Raw genomic sequence first — 16,786 nt, 5'->3', positions numbered from 1 at the left:
CTCCCGCTCCGGACTCTGACAAAGCCATAGCCACGCGGGAAAACTTTCTCCGGGCCCTGGGCCCCACCCCGGGCTCCGCGGGGGCCCCAGGGTGTCTGCGCGGCCCGGCACCCCGACCCCATCCCCGCCCCCCACCGCCGTCCGTCCGGGCCGAGTCAGCGGCGCCCCAGGCCCCAGGGGCCCCACCGCCCACCCGGGCTGGGCGCGGCCTCCTCTCGGCGTCCCCCGCTATCCTGCGACCTCGGGCGCCAGAGGGGACGAGTCCCGGACGCCCCGGAGGCCCGACGCCCAGGCTCCGAGGGATGCCCTGAAGCGCTGTGGTACGGGCGCACCTCCGCGGATCCTGCGCCCTCCACCTTCACCTCAGCTCTCCACCTTCACCTTAGCCTAGCGGCGGCCGGAGCGTCAGGGGCGCGCGTGCGCACTGCGCCTCTCGGCCGTTGCCTTGGTGACCCGGGCGGACGTAGCCACGCCCTCCGGCCAGGGTCGGGGAGCGGGTGGGGGGAGGGGGAGCCCGGGATGAGTGGGGGTCGGTGCGGGGGAAGGAGGGAACCTGTTGAGGGGAATTTGCGGGGGCCGGGTCGGGGCTCGGGGGTAGAGGAGGACCCAGGGAACAGGGGAGAGGGCAGGGCCAGGGGCTTGGTGAGGGCTCAGGATGGGGGGGTTCCCGGGTGAGGAAGCAGCTAGGAGTAGGTGGGGGCCAAGGTGGGGGGACCAGGTGACGGGGTAGCCTGGGGTGAGGACGTCGCTCAGTAGAGCAGCGAGGGGCGAGGGTCTCGCCAGGGCGGTGGCGGGGACGGCACTGGGAGGAGGGGACCGAGGCTGACCTGTCTGTGGGGGATGGGATTCGGAGCCCGGTCGAATTTGGGGGCGGGTCTGGTCCTGGGGAAGGTTCGGGGGCGGACCTGGTCTTGGGGAGGGTTTGGGGCGGGCCTGGGGAAGGTTTGGGGGCGGGTCTGGTTCTGAGGAGGGCTTGGGGCCGGCCTGGTTGTGAGGATGGTTTGGGGGCGGGCCGGGTCCTGGGGAGGGTTTGGGGCGGGCGTGGTGGGGAGGGGGCGGGTCTAGTTTTGGGGGACGCCCCGCCCGCCGCCTGGCCCCGCCCGGCCCACTGGGCCCGCGTCCCGCAGGAGCCGCAGACAGAGCGTCCGGTGGCCGGTAGGGACGCGGACCCACACAGCCTGACGCACGGACGGAGGGACGCCGGAGCCCGCCCGACCATGTGGAAGCTGGGCCGGGGCCGGGTGCTGCTGGACGAGCCCCCCGAGGAGGAGGACGGCCTGCGTGGGGGGCCGCCACCGGCCGCTGCCGCCGCCCAGGCGCAGGTGAGGGGGTGCGCAGGTGGGGAGTGCGAGTAGGCCCGGGGCGCGCAGGTGGAGGGCGAGGGTGGGCGGCGCGCAGGTGGAGGTGCGGGTAGTTAGGGGCACAGTTTGGGCGCGCAGGTGAGGTTGGGGCTGCGTAGCCCCGGGGCGCGGCCCGCTAGGTGCCCGAGTGCGGAGTAGGAGAACTTGACCCGAGGCTGGTCCCGGGCTGAGTTTCCTCTGTGGTCCGCGTGGACCCCCTCCCCGCGTTACTGGCCAGGGCTGCCGGCGTTCTCGTCGATTGCAGGGGGGCCCAGTGCCCCCCACGCGTGTTACTCGGGGCGCAGCCCCTGGAGAACGGGGACGCAGGGCGCGCACCCCGCAAGCTGGGCGTCGTGGGCCCAGGACGCCGAGGTCCACGCCGGGTGCTCGCGTCCCGGGCGGAGCTGGCGGAGAAGGCCTGAATCATCGCGCACCCGGACGGCCTCCTCGCGGACACTGAGCAGCTTTGGACGACCGCAGCTCAATGTTAAGTGGGCTAAATATTTGTTTGCATAACAAGTATTTTCTGAAATCCTTGATTTTTCTGAAGGAAGCCGGCAGAAGTCCCTTATACTGAAAACTGAAAGGCCTTTGCCTGACGAGTGTAGAGATATGTTTGGTATGTCTAGAATTTTTTAATTAAAAGTGCTCCCAGGTGGGCCCTGTGTGCCTTAGATGTGCGCCCCCTCCCCCCGTCCCCCTTTTTCCATTGCAGTGCTCTTTTTCATGTACAATGAAATTTAGGTCAGAAATCCAGCTTTTTTTTTTTTTTTTTTTTTGAATGAGGGTCATAAAATATCTTTTTCTGTTAAACGTTTGGCAACTTCCTCCTGATGCTGTTAGGGCTGAATGGAAGCTAAGGATTTGTACCTTTCTTCCGAGGACTTGGAAATAGTTTCCGAGCAGAAGAGTTTCTCTTAGGGACTGGAGTTGTTTCTTCTTGATAGACATTTCCTATGAAAGTTAAATTCTGTTCCCAACTCATGGAAAATGGAGCCGATTATGTTAAGCGCTTAAATATGGTTACTATCTGAACTTGTCTGAGAAATTTCTTTTAGGTAGTGTTAGTGCTTACCTACCCTTTTTTTTTAAATTTCAAAATAGTTACTCTAAACAGCTCTCTTTTTGAATGTAATGATGAGAATTTATATGTGGCTACAGAGTTAACTGCAGAAACTATAACTAATGTTGGTCAAAGATGAGCCATATTACTCTTTCTGGATAGAGCCTTGAGAATTTTAAACTGAGCCTTCCTATGTTCTCCCATTTTTCCTAATTAATCCTGAAACCCACTTTTTTTTTTGTTAAGTTTTTATTTTGAGACGGGGTCTTGCCTTGTCGACGAGGCTGGATTGCAGTGGCGCAATCTGGACTCACTACAGCCTCAACCTACCTGGGCTCAAGCGATTCTCTTCCCTCAGCTTCTGTAATAGCTGGGACTACAAGCGTGCACCACCTCACCTGGCTGATTAAAAAAACCCGTTTTTGTGGAGATGGGGTCTTGTTATGTTGTCCGGGCAGATTTCGAACTCCTGGGCTCAAGTGATCCACCGGCCTCAGCCTCCCAAAGTACTAGGACCACAGGCGTGAGTCACCACGCCTGGCCTTAAGTTCTTATTTTGAAAAATTTCAAACATGCAGAAAAGTAGAAGAATAGGAGATTCTTCCTCATATCCTCCACCTAGATTCAATCAGTGGCAGTGCCTTCGATAAAGCTCCTTTTCTGATTTTCTGTTTACAGAATTAACATCTGTACTGTGGTTTTTTTTTTTTTTTTTTTTTTTTTGAGATGGAGTTTCGCTCTTGTCGCCCAGGGTGGGGTGCAATGGCGTGATCTCACCTCACCGCAACCTCCGCCTCCCGGGTTCAAGTGATTCTCCTGCCTCAGCCTCCTGAATAGCTGGGATTACAGGCATGTGTCACCACGCCCAGCTAATTTTCTATTTTTAGTAGAGACGAGGTTTGTCCATGCAGGTCAGGCTGGTCTCGGACTCCCGACCTCAGGTGATCCGCCTGCCTCAGCCTCCCAAAGTGCTGGGATTACAGGCGTGAGCCACCGCGCCCCGCCTGTCATCTATACGTCTAAAGTGTGTATGGGTTTGGTGGGGAGAAAAAACTTTAATAGACTTTATTTTTCAGGTATCCAGTTTTAAGTGCCTAGTAAATTTGAGCAGAAAGTACAGAGAGTTCTCATGAATCCCCGGCCCCCCGGTATCATCACCCGCAACAGAGTAGTGCGTTTGTTACAATTTGTGGACCTACACGGGCTCATGGTCCTCACCTGGGAGGGCTCACGCGATGTGCATTCTATGGTTTGGACAAATGTGTACTGACGTGTGCCCACCATTATAGTACCACACACAGGAGTTTTGCTGCCCTAGAGACTCTCTGTGCCCCCTCCCTCCCCAGAACCCCTGGCAACCACTGATCTTTGTACTGTCCCCATAGTTTTCCAGAATGTCATTCGGTTGCATTCAGTGTGTAGCGTTTTCAGGTAGGCTTCTCTCACTTAGATGCATTTAAGGTTCCTCCGTTTCTTGTCATGGTTTGTAGCTCATTTCTTTTTAGCACTGAATACTATTCCACTGTCTGGCTGTACCACAGTTTATCCCTTCACCCTATGGAGGGCATGTTGGTTGCTTTCACGTTTTGGCAATTATGAATAAACATCAGTTTATTCACAGACCAGCTGTAAACATCAGGTGCAGGTTTTCGTGTGAATGTAAGTTTTCAACTTACTTGGGTAAATACCTAGGAGCCTGATTGCTGGATTGCATGGTGAGAGTTTAGTTTTATAAACACTGCCAAACTGTCTTCCAAAGTGGCTGCACCAGTTTGCACTCCCATGGGCAATGAATGAGATTGTCTTTTGCTCCTCCTCCTTGCCAGCCTTTGGTGGTGTCAGTATCTAGATTTTGTCCATCCTAGTAGGTGTGTGGTGGTTTCTCTTTGTCTTGAATTGTGCTTCCTTCATGACAAATGACATGACCATCTTTTCAGATGCGTGCTTGTCATCTGTGTCCCTTTTTTGTTGAGGTGTCTGTTAGGATCTTTCACCCCATTTTTTAATTAGGTGGTTTGATTTCTCATTGTTGAGTTTTAAGAGTTCCTTGTATGTTTTGGATGCTAGTCCTTTATATGTATGTGTTTTACAAAGATTTTCTCCCAATCTGTGGCTTCACATTCTCTTGACAGTGTCTTTTTCAGAGCAGAAGTTTTTAATTTTAATGAAGCTTCACTATGAATTATTTCTTTCATGGATGTGCCTTTGGTATTATATTTAAAAAGCTATCACTGTACCCAAGGTTTTCCCAGTTATCTGCTACTTGTAAATTTTGACTGGTTTTTATGTTACTTTATTAAGGGTATCCAAAGTTTGTGTTGAAAAACATTGCTATATAAAAATAGAGAAAATTTGTGTTAATTATGACAGGTTAGTCATATTCTAAATTTAATTTCTTCAAGAGGACTGATCTTTATTGCAAAGCTAACTTAGAATTAAGACAAGTTAGAATTAAATTTAAATTAGAATTAAATTTTAAAATTCATGAAAAGTCTCATAAAACTTCTGCCTACAAAATTTTTAAGTTGAGAGAAGTAGGAATAAATATGCAAATAGGATTTATTGAATCTGTTAAATTCACTGTCATGTTGGAAGTTCTCAGCTCTGTTTCATTCTTAGTCTTTTGTCCTACCCTCCAAATCTGTCAGTCAGTGTAATATTGAACGTGCAGGTTGAGAGCACATTCTGCTTGATTCTAGAAAGGCATTCAGTTTGCAATCATACCTGTCCTGTTGCCTTTCTTGAACATCAGGTTACACAGCTTTTTTTTTTTTTTTTTTTTTTTAGTGAAAAAGTAGATCATGTTTGGTTCTAATAAATTTGAAATGTGAAGCATTCAAACTTACTTGGATTTAAGAGACACTTAACTATTACTAAAATAATTTTAATATTTTAGAAAGTACATTTCTTTGAGCATCTTTTAGGCTATGGGCCTTTTTTTGGGTCACAAATACACATCTATTTTGTATTTTGTATTAAAATATAACTGCAAGGTTTATAAGGAGAATCATTCATTGCAATCCTTCAACAGAAAGATACAAGTTTTGATGAATCTGATGTTACTTAAAGAAGAACTGCTAATGCATATGGTAAAATATTTCTTGAGATTGTTAGGTCTTAAATTCTTCCCCATGGGAAACATTGTTAAGTTCTTTTGTATATCTGTCCATAAAACATTTATGCAGATACATAAGTGTGTGTTCAGAAACAAAGATTTGCTGTCTCACTGTTCACATTTTTCTGTACCTTGAGTTGTTCTCTTCATAGCATGTGTCTCATGGAGTGCTTCCCATTTCAGCACTGCTAGCTGGAAAAAATCCATTTTAAGGCTATGTGATACTAAATGATATTAAATTTCTGTGACAAAATTTATTTCATTGGGCCTCTTATGGTGGATATAAAGGTTGCTGAGCCGTTTTCTAACCTCTGCCCCTCAAAGTTTTATGCAAATAGTAGGGAAAGAAGTGCAGAGAACTGTTCAACATGGATGGTTTAGATGGGTCTAACAGGGACAGTGTAGACAAGTTCATCAGTTGCCTCTAAACTGGATTGCATAGGGAGTTGGCTAGCCTTAACTAATGGCTTTCTAAACAAAACTCAGAATTTTCAGCATATTTTCACTTACAAACTTAAAAGGCTTAGACATATTCTATAGACATTGCAAAGAAAAAGGAAGAAAGAAATCAAGGACTGTTTCAGGTGTTGTAAAATCATGCTTGGAGATGAGGAGAGCCAAGGAATAGTGAATCTTAGTTTAGATGACACAAAGTCACTATTTTATGGCACTGTGAGGCTCTGTGACGTTTGCTTTAGTGTTGTCTGGGAAGAAAGGAGTGGAGTAGACTCAATAGCTGGTGTTGATGAGTGCTCTGAAATCTAGAAAAGGCCTGATGTTCTACCAGAGGTCGGGTGTGTGGGGAGGCAGAGGCCTTTCCTTGCATAGCTAACATTTTATTACTGTTTTCCATTATTTCTCTTTAAAAATAAAATTCTTTTCTTATGCAGACTTTAACCTGCAGTGAACACCTTCACACCTGCCTTTTTCCATTTGCAGTAAGTTGTAGCCCTTACCAGTACATGAAGAGCTTCCTCATTCTTTTGTCTGTATTTGTGTGTTAAATGTTATACAGTCATCCTACTTCATTCAGGCCACTGTAACAGAATAGGATAAACTGGACCGCTTCAACAACAAACATTTATTTCTCCAGTTCCAGAGGCTGGAAGTTTTATATCAGGGTGCTTCGTTCTTGGTGAGGGGCTGCTTCTTGGTTTGCAGAGGGCACTGCCTTCGCACTACATCCTCCCAAGGCAGAGGGAGCTCCAGCTTCCTACCCCCATATTAGGACACTCATCCCATCTTGGGGGCCCCACCCTCACGACTCCCATCTCACCCCGATCACCTCTCAGATACCCACCTGCATATGCCATCACATGAGGGAATATGAGTTCTGGGAACACAAACGTTCAGTCCACAGTAATTGCATTTCCTTACATGGATATACAGGTTTTTAAATACAAATTTAAAAAACGAGTCCCCCATTGATGCCTTTAGGGGGTTATTTGTAGTCTCTTTCTATTATAGGCCTGCAGCATGGTTATTTCACGTGTCTAGAAGTGGAGCTGTCCAAGGATGCATGCATTTGTGGTTTTGATGTCTCCAAATTGCCCTCTGAAAGAGGCATCCTGGTTTATATTCCAGCCAGCAGCCTATGCGAATGTTTCTCTCCAGCGTGGTGTGATGCCCATGTCTTCAAGATGTTAGATCTGATGGGGGAAAAGTCTCATCTTAATGTGATTTTAATTTGCCTTTCTCTTATTTATATTCAATAGCTTCTTACATGTTTACAAGCCTTCTATATGTTTACAATGAAGACCTCTAAAGACTTCTCCACCAGACCTGTTACCATGTCATTGAATGTATGGAACTGTAGTCAAGATGACTGTATTTGCATGAAAGTACAGTTGGGTAGTTTAGATTTGGACTTGGTTTCTGGTGAGCCATGATTGAATCTACACCCCATCTCTGCCTTTTGCTAAGCCACTTGACCTAGTCAAGTGTCAGTTTTGTTTTTTTAGCTGTAAAATTGGGATAAGTAGAGCTATCACTAGTGTTTATTGAGGCGGTGCTTAGCCCCTGTTCCTAAGACCTTGATATGGGTTGATGCCACCATCTGACACATGGGCACAAAGCAGGAGGGACCGGGAAGGCCACATGGCTGCCAACAGACTCTCCCTGACCCAGCTTTAGTCAGGACCTCGCTTTTGTCCTGCCCAGCCTCAGTAGAAGTCCCCTCAGTGAGAACCTTCTTACCGTTGATGTCTGATTGAGTTCCTCATCCCCTGGCCTTGATATCTGAGTTCTTGGCCCACCTGTAGCAAGAATCCCCCACCCTTGATGTCTTCTCTTGGTCACTTTCCATCTCAAAACCCCTTTGCGGTTGGCTGCAAATCACAGGTGTCTTTGCCTGTTGGAAGTTGAACCAAACCTCTCTCCTCTATTGAGATAGCCTTGATTGAAGTCTCCCTGTTTTAACAATGCCGCAGAAGCTTTTTCTTTATCAGTGGTGAAAGGTTGCAGACATTTTGTTTTAAAAACAAAAACCCTTCCCAACGAAGAAAACTTAACAATATAGGAAGAGAAAGAAAATAATTTTATTATGAAGGAGCACTTAGGATGGAACACATCATAGGCACAGATTGTGAAGATGAAAGAAATTATACTCTTATATAGTCAAGTAGGTACAACCCATTGTATTCATGTTTTCAAGATAAAATTGCTAAATTTATCCTATCTTTACAGGGAGGCAGGATTTGCAACTTGGAGTCAGGTGACAGTTGAAGTTAGGCCCTTCTTCTCTGGGAAATGTCCTCTTGTGTTTCAGGTAGTTGTGAGACTGATAGGAGGCTAATTTAGCATTCGACTTTAAAGGAGTCATAATTCTCAAACCCTGGCAAATTCTTACTTGTTTATAAGCCTAATGAAGACTTCTAAAAACCTCGTAGTCCCCATGGCCAACATGTGCAAACCAGGTTGTCCTGCCCCTGGGATGAAATGAAAAAGTGAAAAGTAAATGAAATCATCCATATCCAGCCCTTAATATTTTTCTCTGGCAAACAGACACAAAGAAGAAAAAGTAGGTCTTGTTATTGAATAATAGAAATAGTTAATGCTTTTTACTGACTTAGGATTTGGCTTTCCAATATCCCTTGCTCCAGAACGTGCTCGTTGGCCGAGTTGATGTGGACAGTGGAGTGGGGTGCGGTGCAGGCAGGAGGGTCCTGGGACAGCCGCATTCAGGCACTTCTCACTTGTGCGACAGACATTCAGACAGTGCGAGCCTCTCCGGAGGACCATCTTATCCTAGGCTGAATGCTCACTGCTCTATCCCCAAGACCAGGAAGGGAGCCAGGCCCACGTGGGGCTCAGCAGTGCCCGTGAGAGGAGTGTACCTGGTGTGGGGTTTCCACATTACCGCACCCGATGGGAGTTGCAGAATTGAGTCAGGATGGGAACTCTGGAATCTGGAGCAGGGAGCAGGAGTTCTCCAGCCTTAGGGGAGCTGATGTCGATGCAGATTCATTCTTGGGTAAACAGATATTTGTAGGGTTAGTCTAATTGGACTCTCATATGAGCTGAGTCAGATATTCAGTCAGCAGAAGCACTTGAGTCAAGTCTCTGTGAGTGATTACTTGAGAGGAAGCAGGAAGGGTCAAATTATATTCTAGAAGGGAAGGAGGATCCTGCGCGCTGCTTATGCGCTCTGGATTCAGCTGGCTCCTCTTAACTGATGCTTGGGGAGCTCCTGCCTGTGGAACAGAGTGGTGCTTTCCTCCACTGAAACATAGCAAAACATTTTCTGGTGGCCACATTAAAAAGTTTTAATTCAATATTTAAAATTGATATATTCAGCATATTACATCAATAGGTAATCAATATAAAATTTGTTACTGACATCCTTTACATTTTTTTCATACTCAGTCTCAAATCTATGTGTATTTTACATTTACCAGCACAAGATATTAATAAATGTGTATCAATTTGGATGCTAAGTTTTCTTCAGAAATACTTGGTCAGTATTTAGAGTTTATAAAACGTACAGGTGAAAGACTAGGTTGCTTTATCTGAGTTGTTCCAAATATACTTAAAAGTTTTCCGGTAACTGAAATGAAATGTTTTTAAATTGAAATTTGAATAATTAGAAACTTATTTCTACTAGCCTTATTTCAGGTCCTCAGTAGTGTTTTTAGTGAATGCCAACTGATTTGGAAAGCACAGCTTTAGGATCTTCTCCCAGACTCATATCAGCTCACTAAAGACAGTGGTGGATTCTTCTACTTGCTTGGGCCTGTGGAACTCCTCAAGCAATTAGCTAGGTAAATTCCAGGTGTCTCGACTGTGTCCTTTTAGTAAGCCACTGAATGGTAGAATGATGAGGGCTTAAATATCTGCCTCTCAGGCCTTAGCATATTACTCTTTATAATCTTCACCTGTAAATGTTAATAATAGGTTGAAATTTTTATTCCTGAGAGTTTAAAACCCTAATTGATAAGATGTACTTTTACTGATTTTTGCGAGAACTTAAGGTGGCATGACTTAGTGTGTCTAAAAGCTGCTATTCTTACCATTAGAGTTAGTCTGTGGGTTTCACTTTGTGTCAGTCAATGTCTTGAAAACTGAACGTCACTGAATGTGGAGCCTAACTTGCTCAGCCGGGGCAGGTGGGCTCCACCCCTACACTCAGACCTGCCTCAGGTGGGCACTTGTCCATACGATGGGAGGCACTGCAGTCCGTCTTCTGCTTTTTAAAGATCACCTGTTGGGAGGAATGGGCGACTTGGCTTTACGTCTGCATTTGGGGAGTGGATGTACGTTTGGGGCTCATCAGCCTTGCTGTAGGACTTAAAAGCCAAAGACTGAAGCTCAAGAGGATTTTACCTGTTATTTCAGAGAGAGCTGAGATGCAGTCCACAGACCAGGGTCATTTCCTTTTGTTTTCCTGTCAGCTCAGCACAGGGAGGTTGTTTTATGTTCGTTTGATCCTTCACCCCATGTTAGCTGGCATTCTGTCTTGGTGCTGTGTGTAACCAGGTGAACCACAGTTTCTGCTTTGGGTGTCCCGTGGGGGCTGCTGTGAGGGAAGACTGCCTGCTCTCACCTTGGCTTTGTCTAGAAATGGTTGGACCTGTGAGCTAGGGTGGTGCAGCTGCTCCCAAAGACTTGGAAACCAGGCGAGTGTGTGGACAACCCGCAGACCAGTTTGAATCTAAGGAGAGGACTTTGGGGCTCTGGGTGTGGCTTTTTTCAAGATATTAATAAATGTGTATTAAAGAAAACCATGATGTAGCTTTATAATCTTTCAGATGGAAGTACAATATTCTGTACAAAAACGTTATAAACTAAGTGGCAGATACTAGTTCTAGCGTTTGAAAGATAACTTGAGTCCTTTTATGACGGCTGCTGTTGTGTGCAGAGAATGGAATGCATTTTAGAATGTGTTGTTTTGTTTTTAGTCAGAGCGTGTCTTGGTTTGGAGGATAGAATCCTGGATGATGGTACTTGTGCCTGCCATGTGCTGGGCATTGGAGTGAGTGTTTTACAGCTGTTGCAGCTTCTCACAATAGCCCAAAAAGTAGTCACAGTTCATCTTCATTATTTGTGGATTCCACATTTGCAAATTCAGCTACTTGCTAAAATTTATTTGTAATCCCCAAATCAGTACTCGCAGTGCCTTGAAGGTCATCCACAGACTTACAGAGCAGCAAACACTCATCGTCACCCATTGAGCTCCTTCCTAACTGAGGCATGTGTCTTTCATGCGTCTGTTGAGAACTACTTTTTTTTTTTACATTTTTGTTTTTGCGTATGATTTCACTGTTTATCACAGCCCCCACGTGTAGTGCTGAAGCACTGTGTAGTGTTCCCAAGCACAAGAAGGCTGTGATGCTCCCTCGGTAGGGAGCACCTGTGTTAGAGATGGCTCAGGCATGAGTTACAGGGCTGGTGGCTGAGAGTTCGGTGTGAATGAATCAACAGCAGATGTTAAATCAGGCATCTTTAAACAAATGCATATAAAACAAGGTCATGCATTGTTGATGAAAAGTTGTTATCAGAGGCTCACAGGAGCTCTAGCCTTGGGTTTCCCATAACAGCAATAATTCAGTATTTGCTAATTGACTGTTTGTGGCAACTTTATACAACATAACTACTGTGAATAATGAGATTAAACTGTATTTTACATTCGGTGATCTTAGAGAAGTTAAATAACTCGTGTAAAGTTACAACCTTATAAATAATTTGTGTTAGTAGCCACCAATAGGAATTCGAATCCAAGTTTCTCTGGGTTTATATTCTTTGTTGCATTCTCTTACCTTATAGGTTATGATAAATTTGTGATACCATTTTTCTTCATTTTCCAATTTTTTTAATATTAAAAAATAAGGCTTCAACAGTCAGTGCCTTTGGAAAGCACTGATAAAATTGTGTTTTGGGTCAAATTCCAATACAGTAAACATCACAGTATACTTTTTGTCATGCTTGAGTTTTGTATCAAAGAGTTTCTTGATGGAAGTCTTACTATGGGAGATAAACAGTTCTCTGGTAAATTAGCAAGTGAGAAGCGCGAGAACATTGCGAGAAAAGAGAACCAGTGTACATCTGCCTACCCTCTGCTTTATATACTTCCCTTTTTACTTAATGATCGGGGGAGGGGGTTGAACTGACACAGGAGGGCTGTACAGGGGAGAACTGGGAAAATCCCATTAAGGAGTGGAGACTTCATTTCTTAGCTGAATGTTGAAGAATTCTGAGTAACACCTTGGTTGTATTTTGTAAAGATTACCTGTCTAAGGAGGAGAGGCTGGGGGCAAGATGCTGATGAAACAGCTGGGGTTCTAGTCAGGGAGGTCAGTTGTGAAATGAGAACCTGAGTTTCAGGTGGAGGATTTGTCAGGACAGGTAGGAAAAGGTGAGCTTGCCAAAGAGCGCTGATGAGAGCTGGTGCCTTTGGATGTGAAGATGAAGGCAGAAAAGCAGCTGCAGGTGAAAGTTTTGAGCTAGGGTGGTCTGGAGAAGGCGTGCCCTGAGAGTCCCAAGGAAGTCCCTGGGGTGGCCTGGCTGTGGGGGCAGCCCGATGAGGCTGCTGATGGATGTGCTGGCTTTGAAATGATATCTGCTGTCCGGAGTTGAGGAGCCCAGCAGTGGCACGGGGTCGGGAGGGAGAGCCTTTCGTGCTTCTGGCTTGTGACACTGTAAAAAATGTACAAGAACCTGGTTCTCCGTTTCAGAACTCATAATTTGGTTGATAAGTGGTTGAGACCAGGAAGAACAAGGGAGACAGCGTGGTGCTAGAAAAGCCTGTCTCAAGTGGTCTGGAGGCAGGCCTGGGTCCCAGCGCCGTTACTCATTTTGGGACATTGGGGCAAGTGAGTTCATCTCTCCAGACTTCCTGTTTAAGTGAGGGCTCTAGAGCAGGAGTCAGCAAACTTTTACTGTAAAGGAACAGATAGTAACTGTTTTAGGCTTTGTGGGCCATGCAGTGTCAGAACCACTCAGCTCTGCAGTTGCAGGTGAAAGCAGCCATAGGCAACATGTAAATGAGTGGACGTGTTCCAGTATAACTTTATTTACAAACACAGGCCTTATTTGCTGACCCTTAGTTTAGACTAAAGGGTCTTTGAAATCTCTTCTGACTGTAAGGTAACTTATTAGAGTTTTTGATACAGAATTTGTTGTGATTTAGGGTAAAAATAGGAAGTCTTAATGCTAAACTCAAATAGCATTGTCATGAAGCTCACTTATATTCTTCCTGAGCTTCCATTTTATTAGTAAGTGTGCATTTGTATAGTTTTAAGCGCTTTTGCATAAATGGTCTTATTTGGTCCTTATCCTATGATAAAATGAATAAGATGATACTCAAGGAGAAGACATTTAGAACAGTTGTGATTGTATTCATGGTCTTCACCCTAACAGACTATAGAAGCTAAAAGAGCTGGAGTGCATTTCTGTAGACAGCAAGAAATGTGTGGTGGGTTCATCGTCTTGCTAGGGAGCCTGGGGGCTGATATGTGCCCTTCTGAGACAGAATGCACGTTTCCCCCAATAGCAGGTTTCAGTGGGTACATGGCTGCCCCAGAGCCTGAAGTCCCAGCATGCTTCCCCCTGCAGGGCTCATGACTGAGTGCTAGCCACCACATGTGAGTAGACACAACACAGGCACCTTCCTAGATGTGTGCTGCTGCCTCTCTTTCCCCTTCACAGAGGTTAGTGGATGTGCTGTACTCTCTTTCACCCTGTGGATGAGAGCAGTGTCCAGAGGTGGCAGAGGAGTGAGAGGCAAGAACCTGGATTTCTGACACTGTTGAACACCTAACCGTTCTCCTGGACTTAGGAGAAAAAGAAATATAAACCATGTCTTTTGTTCGTTTTGTTCTGCTATAGCAGCAAACTGTATCACAGCCAGGAGATTTTATTATGCACCCACCGCAGGAGCCCACTGTTTGTCAGAGTGCTGCTTGAAATCCCCCCATTCCTGTCCCAATTTCTTAAACCATAAAATATTAGGTTGAAATAATATCCGGTGTGATTTAGTGTTTTCTTGTAACTACTTACATCTCCTTTTAGCTGTTCTTTGCCAGATATTTGACTATGGTTAATACTAAGCTTATTGACTGAAGATGATTAATATTTCTTTTTAAAATAAAGTTGTTTATAGTGATGGTTTTTTTTTTTTTTTTTGAGACGGAGTCTGGCTCTGTCGCCTGGGCTGGAGTGCAGTGGCCGGATCTCAGCTCACTGCAAGCTCCGCCTCCCAGGTTCGCGCCATTCTGCTGCCTCAGCCTCCTGAGTAGCTGGGACTACAGGCACCCGCCACCTTGCCTGGCTAGTTTTTTGTATTTTTTTAGTAGAGATGGGGTTTCACCGTGTTAGCCAGGATGGTCTCGATCTCCTGACCTCATGATCCGCCTGTCTCGGCCTCCCAAAGTGCTGGGATTACAGGCTTGAGCCACCGCGCCCGGCCATATAGTGATGATATTTTTTAAAAATGAAGTTTTGTCCCCACAGTATAATTCAGACATTTGTTTGATGTGGAAAGAAGTTATGCCAAGAAAGTTTAGAGAAAAGGCAGTCTGTAACTGTGATTAAAGATGGCATCCTCACACCTTTTCATTTTTGTCATAGATTAAAAAAAAAAAAAAAAGTGTCCGTATGTGTGGTTTCTTCTAACACCAACCAATTCTTCATTACCAGCTGGGTGTCCTACAATTCAGTTTCCTTCTGACACTCCCTACCCAGAATTAGCACAGACCTTATGGGTCTGGGTGGAAAGTAAAAAATGGAAGTCCACCATTCTAAATTTTGGGGGGGGTTACCTGATGGACTGGTTTCTGTCTCTCCCGACTCAGTGCTGAACAGGAACTGGCATACTTTGGATGCCTAGCGGCTTCAGAGAGAAAAAGAGTTAACTGGCTTTTTGTCGCATCAGAGACCCAGCAGTGCTGCGGATGGAGGTCGGGACAGTTCAGCGCAGTCAGGAGAGAACACGTGGTTTTTGGCTTATCTCTTAGGCAGGAATGGGAAGAGTGGAAAGTGCATTCAACATTCTGGCTTTTCAGGGGGCTGCCCAAGAGACTGGTTCCTGTTTTGCCTGACTCAGAGCGCTGATAGAACCAAGCATACGTTGAATGTCTGGGGGCTGCTGTGAACAAGCGAGAGCTCCGCAGCCTTTTGCCCTTCCAGATAACTTGCAGTGCCACAAACACCAGAGGGATCGAGAGATTACAAGCAACTGAAAAGAAACTGGCAGACCTCTCTAAATGGGACATTACATGTACAAGCCCAGAGAAGTTCCATCCCCAGAAAAGGTTTGAGAGGCCCCAGAATCTCTAGCTGAGCTGACTGGTGAAGGTCTTCTCCTGTACCAAGCCAGTCCATAAAGACTGGGAGAGGTGGCTGTTTTTTCAGATGCCGCAAATCCCAGCAAAAAATAATGAGACGTGAAGAAACAGAGAAACATGGCCCAATTAATGGAACAAAATAAATCTCCAGAATTTGACCCTAGAGAAATAGAGATATATGAATTACCTGACAAAGAATTCATAATGATCATCTTAAAGAAGTTCAGTGTGCTATGAGAGAACAGAGATAGTCAAGCAAATGAAATCAGAAAAAAAATGCAATAACAAGAATATCAAAACAAGACAAACTATAAAAAAGAACCAAACAAATTCTGGATCTGAGAAATAACTGAATTGAAAAATTAACTAGAGGGATTAAAAAGCAGACCCAATCATGCAGAAGAAAGAATTGGCAAACTCAGCAGCTCATTTAAATTGATCAAATCGGAAAAAAAAAAAAAAAAAATGAAAAGTAAAGCCTAAGGGATTTATGATACACCATTGAGTGGACCAGTATACACATTATAGAAGTCCCAAAAGGAGAAAAGAGAAGGGAGTAGAGAGCTTATTTGAATAAAGAGTGGTGTAAAACATCCCAAATATGAGGAAGAAAATGGACATCCAGATTCAAGAATTTCAGAGGACTCCATGTAGGATGAAACCAAAGAAAGGGTAAAGAAGTCCACACTGAGAAAGATTTTAATCAAATTGCCAAAAGTCAGTGATAGAGAATTTTGAAAGAAGAAAGAGAAAAGTGAGTTGTCATATAACAAGGGAACTTCCATAAGATTATCAGCAGATTTATCAGCAGAAACATTACAATACAAAAGGGAGTGGGGTGATACAGTTCAAGTACTGTTAAAAAAAAATATATACCCAGCCAGCCAAGAATACTATAGCTGGCAAAACCATCTTTCAAAAATGAAGAAGAAATAAAGACCTTCCTAGATAAACAAAAGCCAAAGAAGTTCATAACTACTAGATCTACCTTATAAGAAATGCTAAAGAGATTCTTTGAAGTTGAAGTGAAAGGATGCTAAACAACAATATGAAAGCATATGAAAAAACTCTGGTAAAGGGAAATATGTGGACAAAAACAGAATCCTATAATGTTGTAATGGTGGTGAGTAAACAACTTTAAATTCTGATATAGAATTAGATAAAAGCATAAAAATAACTATAAAACTATGTTAATAGATAAAAATATAAAAATATATGATTTGGTTTTTTAAATTTTAATTTTTAATTTTCATGGGATCATAGTAGGTATATATATTTAGGGGGTGTGATGGTTAAAACTGAGTGTCAACTTGATTGGATTGAAGGATGCAAAGTACTGATCCTGGGGCATGTCTATGAGGGTGTTGTCAAAGGAGGTTAACATTTGAAACTGTGGACTGGGAAAGGCAGACCTACCCTTAATCTGGGTGGGCACCATCTAATCAGCTGCTGGCACAACCAGGATATAAAGCAGACAGAAAAACATGAA

At 44.8% G+C, this 16,786-nt stretch overlaps 1 protein-coding gene across 1 annotated transcript in view; it reads left to right on the top strand.

The window, feature by feature from the left end:
• Window positions 1-1,152: 1,152 nt before the first annotated feature.
• Window positions 1,153-16,786, top strand: part of TDRP (testis development related protein) — a 55,064-nt gene continuing 39,430 nt past the window's right edge. Inside the window, 1 exon segment of the mRNA NM_001265984.1 lies at window positions 1,153-1,322. Coding sequence (NP_001252913.1) covers window positions 1,218-1,322 — 105 coding nt within the window. The 5' untranslated portion in view covers window positions 1,153-1,217.

Source organism: Macaca mulatta, chromosome 8, assembly GCF_049350105.2.
Source record: "Macaca mulatta isolate MMU2019108-1 chromosome 8, T2T-MMU8v2.0, whole genome shotgun sequence".
Taxonomy (NCBI): Eukaryota; Metazoa; Chordata; class Mammalia; order Primates; family Cercopithecidae; genus Macaca; species Macaca mulatta.
The sequence above is the reverse complement of the archived record's forward strand: the minus strand, read 5'-3'. Positions and strand labels throughout refer to the sequence as shown.